The sequence below is a fragment of the Dendrobium catenatum genome, unplaced genomic scaffold, assembly GCF_001605985.2.
Source record: "Dendrobium catenatum unplaced genomic scaffold, ASM160598v2 fragScaff_scaffold_1684, whole genome shotgun sequence".
Taxonomy (NCBI): Eukaryota; Viridiplantae; Streptophyta; class Magnoliopsida; order Asparagales; family Orchidaceae; genus Dendrobium; species Dendrobium catenatum.
The window spans coordinates 1,278,785-1,283,690 of NW_021320146.1; the positions used below are offsets into that span (position 1 = coordinate 1,278,785).

At 40.3% G+C, this 4,906-nt stretch overlaps 1 protein-coding gene across 1 annotated transcript in view; it reads right to left on the bottom strand.

The window, feature by feature from the left end:
* The window catches only part of LOC110103128 (serine/threonine-protein kinase CTR1), a 28,017-nt gene that overhangs the window by 4,082 nt on the left and 19,029 nt on the right, over positions 1–4,906 (bottom strand). The window contains exons 9-12 of the mRNA XM_020831710.2: positions 1,466–1,566; positions 1,298–1,382; positions 1,123–1,221; positions 974–1,042 (exon numbers count right to left, since the gene is read on the bottom strand). Coding sequence (XP_020687369.1) covers positions 974–1,042; positions 1,123–1,221; positions 1,298–1,382; positions 1,466–1,566 — 354 coding nt within the window. The remainder of the gene's footprint in view (positions 1–973; positions 1,043–1,122; positions 1,222–1,297; positions 1,383–1,465; positions 1,567–4,906) is intronic.

Consider the following 4,906-nt stretch of genomic DNA (forward strand, 5'->3'; position numbering starts at 1 on the left):
TATTATTATTATTATTATTATTATTATTATTACTTTTTTTCATTTCAATATATAGAAGGAGAGAGGAGTCCAATATGTTTGGGTTCGGCTAGGTAATCGTCGAAGGAGCATCGTTGAGTCCAACAATAATAGAGGGCCGAAGAAATGACCCGTGTAATCTATGTGCCTCCTGCAAAGCAATGAAGCCGAACAACAGTAAAAGGGCCGAGCCACCCGTGTAATTTCTCTACTTCCTCCAAAGCAACGAAGTCAGACAACAACGAAATAGCCGCAAAAGCGACTTGTGCAATCTCTACCCTCCTGGGAAGTGACGAAGGACAACAAGGAAGGAGTCAATGTCAGACAGCAACGAGGAAGATGAAGAAGCAATTCTTGCGAACACTAGACCTCCTGCAAAGCAATGAAGCCGAAGAACGACGAGGGAGCCGAAGAAGCGACTCGTGCAATTTCTCCTCTCCTGCGAACCTAGGACGAAGAACAACGAAGGATCAGAAGAAGCAAACTCGTGCAATCTTTACTCCTCCTGCGAACCGAATTCGAATGACAATGAAGAAAAGAGAAGATGAAAGGCGAACCCTAGACACCTATCCTCTTTGCTTCTAGCCGAACAAATGAATAGTGTGCCCCCAAATGAGTGGGTTTGATGGATTTTGTATCATGCGGGAAGTTATCAGAGCTAACGGTTGTGTCGCTTGGCGATCAACTGCTCGTGGTGGGGTCGGCAGAGACGAGTATGTTGTCTCGCATCTGTTCATTTCTTTGTTTTTTTCTATTATATATAGGGTTAGATAGTATAACTTCCAGTTAAAAAAACCAAAATACTTTTGCTAAGCGCCAAATCTATTTTGCAAATATGCAAAAAAAGTTCTGTTTTCATAAGATCTTCTTGACCGTGTCAAACACTTAGCAAGAAAATTCTTGGAGGCCATCATCTCATAAATGAGATCAGCTTAGTTGCTAAAGAAGCACTTACTGTTCCAGCCGCTGATTTTGATGATATGAAGGTGTGTTCCTTCAATCTGGACAACCCAAAATCACACACCTACACATCCAAAAAAAAAAAACAAAATCAAATATCCCAATGAGAACAATACGGAATTAACTAATCTGTTCAGGCTATACCTTCACTGACCAATTCTTGTCAACTAAAAGATTAGGAGTTTTAAGATCCCAGTGAACAATTGAAGGATTAAGGCAATGAAGATAATTAACTCCCTTAGCCTGATCGCATATCAAAAATCATTAGAGAAAAACAATTTTTCAAAGGGGAAAAAAAAGCTGATAGTTCTGGACAAACCACATCCAGAGCCATTCGCAATCTTCGTCTTCTGTCCAAAATTTCTCCAGCGCTTGGTCTATTTATGAGGTGGTAAAGACTGCCCCTATTTCACAAAATATAGACATCTTAGAAGCCAATATTAATATTTAATCAAACATATATGGAAGAATGCTTACGCAAACTTGCCTAGGAAGATATTCCGTTACTATTGAAAGATGTGGACGCTCCGTGACTGCACCCATGAATAGAACCAAATTTGGATGACGAACTCGATTCATTATTGCAACCTAGAAATGATTAAATCAGTTATAGTCATAGATCCACTAAGACAATAATTTGAAAATGAAGGCCATTGGACGGCAGTAATAAAATCCTTAAGAGTTCTTCATGGCAAATGCACGATAATAACTACCCAATGTGACTCTTAAAAAAAGGTCACGAGATCCTTAACTTTGATTTGGCCCTAGATGATTCAAAGAAGCCCTAGAAAAGTTTTAAGTACTTTCAATACCTGCCACCTTTGGGTTATCAAGAATATCCCCAAGCAATCCACGACATACCCTGTAGAGCTTCGGCCTCGGAAAAGAATTATGTTGCTAGCTGGGCCCCGATGGTGGTATTGGCATTTTTGGGGGATGAAAGCAGCCCCCTTTTGCGGCAGAGTGAGTAGCATTGCTTTTCCTCGTGTAGCTATAACACAAGAAGAAGAAAAAGTAGTCTTTTGCGGATTCTTGCGAAAATAAATTGAGCTGTAGGCATCAAGGGTTTAGGGTAGCCATTCCAATCTGAGGATTAGATTAAAACATTTCTGAGCAACGTGTTCAATGCCTGACATCTAGTTATCTATCCATACCCTATTATGAGCCATGTGAGTCGTTACTAGTGAGCCAATTCAACATTGATGTGCCTGCATAACTTAAAATGGTTATTGCATGATCCTGTTGATATTTAAAACACAAATTGCCTGCCAACAGATATTAGGCATTGAAAATTCTAGCAAGTTCTCATAGCTTATTAGCTTGACCCTCTGACAGTCTAGCCTACATAGACCTGAAAAAAGCAAGCTTGGAGTGGATTCCCTTGAGAAATCACAACATATTTGACTCGTGAACTGGTTCTGTTAGCCTATTAGGCGCCTTGATCTATATGAGTGAACCCTAGTGTAGGATCACATTTACTAGAGTGGTACTAAGGTTCTAAGGCTCAATATGTTGGTGTCACTTGGTTAGGTGGACACAAAGCAAGATGCAGAACAATAAACCATTCAACCCACAGTCCACCATGATCATAAAGGTTGACAAAAGTTAACACTCGATCACCTTTGACCCGATAATATTCTCCTAGTACTGAAGCATGCTCTGGCAAGTGTCATAGTGTAGCATAACACAAATTATGTTGCAGGCAATACTAAAAGATGCACCTAAAAAAATTCATAATAGGTTGCAGTGCGACTTGTCATTAAGGTTTATGCAAGAAATATTTATCAAATTTGCAAATGGACATCTCCCCCTTTATGTAGATTTTTCATGGCAAGAATGCTATGAGGCATGCCCTAATGTGGGCTCCGAAAATTCGGCCCAGGCCTCCACCTGCTTGTTTTTTTTTTGGAGTTTTAACGGAATTAAGCTTCGGGGTAAATTTTGGAAGGTAGATGGATTATAGATAAGACACTACTCAGAGATTTCACCCTCATTTTGTGAGGACTTTATGATTTGAGTTCTGCTTTCCTATAGGCGCAAGCCCCTATAGTTAATTACCCCTCTTGATAGCGAGAGAGAACTTTCGATTAAGGCTAATCATCAACAGATAGTAGAGATACGTATATCTGGCATATAGTAGCAGCATACCCCTCTTGATAGCGAGAGAGAACTTTCGATTAAGGCTAGTCATCAACAGATAGTAGAGATACGTATATCTGGCATATAATAGCAGCATGAGTTTGGAATGTTGGAAAACTTGAAGATTTGATGTTTAAAATAGAAATTTCACCACCTTGCACTTAAAGATGATGGTGGAGGAATGGATGATGGACCCGATCAAGATCCCATGGTCTTTTTTCTCGGGCCATCGTGGTCACTAGTCTACTTAGTCAGAGGAAGAAGTTGATCCAACCTGACGGAAGGATCCTTATCGGCAGCCATGGGTTGCTTTGTCCAAGGGTATCTTGTAGATCTGGGTTGGATGTTTATCTAAAGGGACAAATTTGAATCCATCTTAGCTGACAGAGGGCTTTGTGTTCTATCGATTATATCATATTGATTCATATCTCAAGGATTTGATGCTACTAAGGAACGTATTGGCTCTGACCATAACTGATGTAGACAAAGGGGGGGTCAACCCATATCCAAAATAAATCATATTTTGGCTTCCCTTGAGTCTAGAAGTTTTTCATATTTGAGCTAAACTTTTAGTTCATTTATGAGCTGAACTTTAGTTCATTTATTGAACTAAGGGTTAGCTCATTATGAGCTAGCATTTTAGTTCATTTATTATCTTTTATTAAAAGTACTTTTTATGCTTTTTATGTGGTAGTCTTTTGGGGTTCCAAAATAGGCTTTTGGAATCCCCAAATTGTGTGTTTAGTATTTCCATGAAAAAACCCCTTGGTTTCCACCAAGGTTCTTTGTTTTTGTGTTTGTCTCTTGGGAATCCATGGCTTGTATTAATTGGGGGCTGGATTCTATGCTTGAATTTATGTGGGAAGTTAATGTTTGACATTATTGTTGGCTGATATTTCTATGCATTGCCTATTTCCGAAATTGGGAGGCCTTTTCCCGTGGCTGTGCTGCTTGGGATTTTCCGCCTGTTTGCTGCCTTGGTTCCGTGAGATGTTGGCCATGGCTTGGTGGCTGAATTCAATGGGAAAGTTGCTGATTTTTCCTTTGGGAATTCAGCCAGCTTTTGGAATGCTTTTACCGAAACTTGCTGCCTTGAATTCTTGGCCTGTTTGCTGGCTCTTTGGTTTTGAGATTTGCTGGGCTGTTTTTCCAAAATGTCTTTTGGAAATCCTATGAAACTAATGCTTGGAATGTTGTGAACATTTATGAAGTGGCTTTTGGCATTCCCCTCTTTGGCCTATAAATATGAAGTATTTTGTGAAGGAAGTGTGTGTGATAATGTGATTTTTGGAGAGAAACCTGAGTGGTTTTTGGCTTTAGAAATCCTGCGGGCTCTTTCTAAGCTTCTTTCCCTCCTCCTCTGGAAATCCTGCGGGCTCTTTCCCTCTTCTTCTTGACTTCTAATCTCTTTCTTCTCGTCGCATGTATCCACCCCACATGTATCTTTCTTCTCAAGGCAAAGCTTCTTTAGGTGTCTTGTTGTGTTTGTCTTTATTGCGTCGTTTGTAAGTGTCAAGAGTTGTAAGCGTCTTGTAATCATCTTTTATATATTAAAGTGAAGTTATTTGTGGTTTATTTGTATCCTTTTGAGCATTTTGTGTCTTTATTCTATCTAGGAAGTCATTAGTCTTTTTGTGATCAAAAATTTGGGTCCCTCTCCCAAATTTTTGATTGCATCATGCCCTCTCAAATCCCCCACTGGATTCCGCCGGCCGAGAGCCCCTAGCTCCTCCCCTGCCGCCGGTCGAACCCCTCCAGCGGCCCAGCCAGCCCGCCTCTCCCCTAAGCC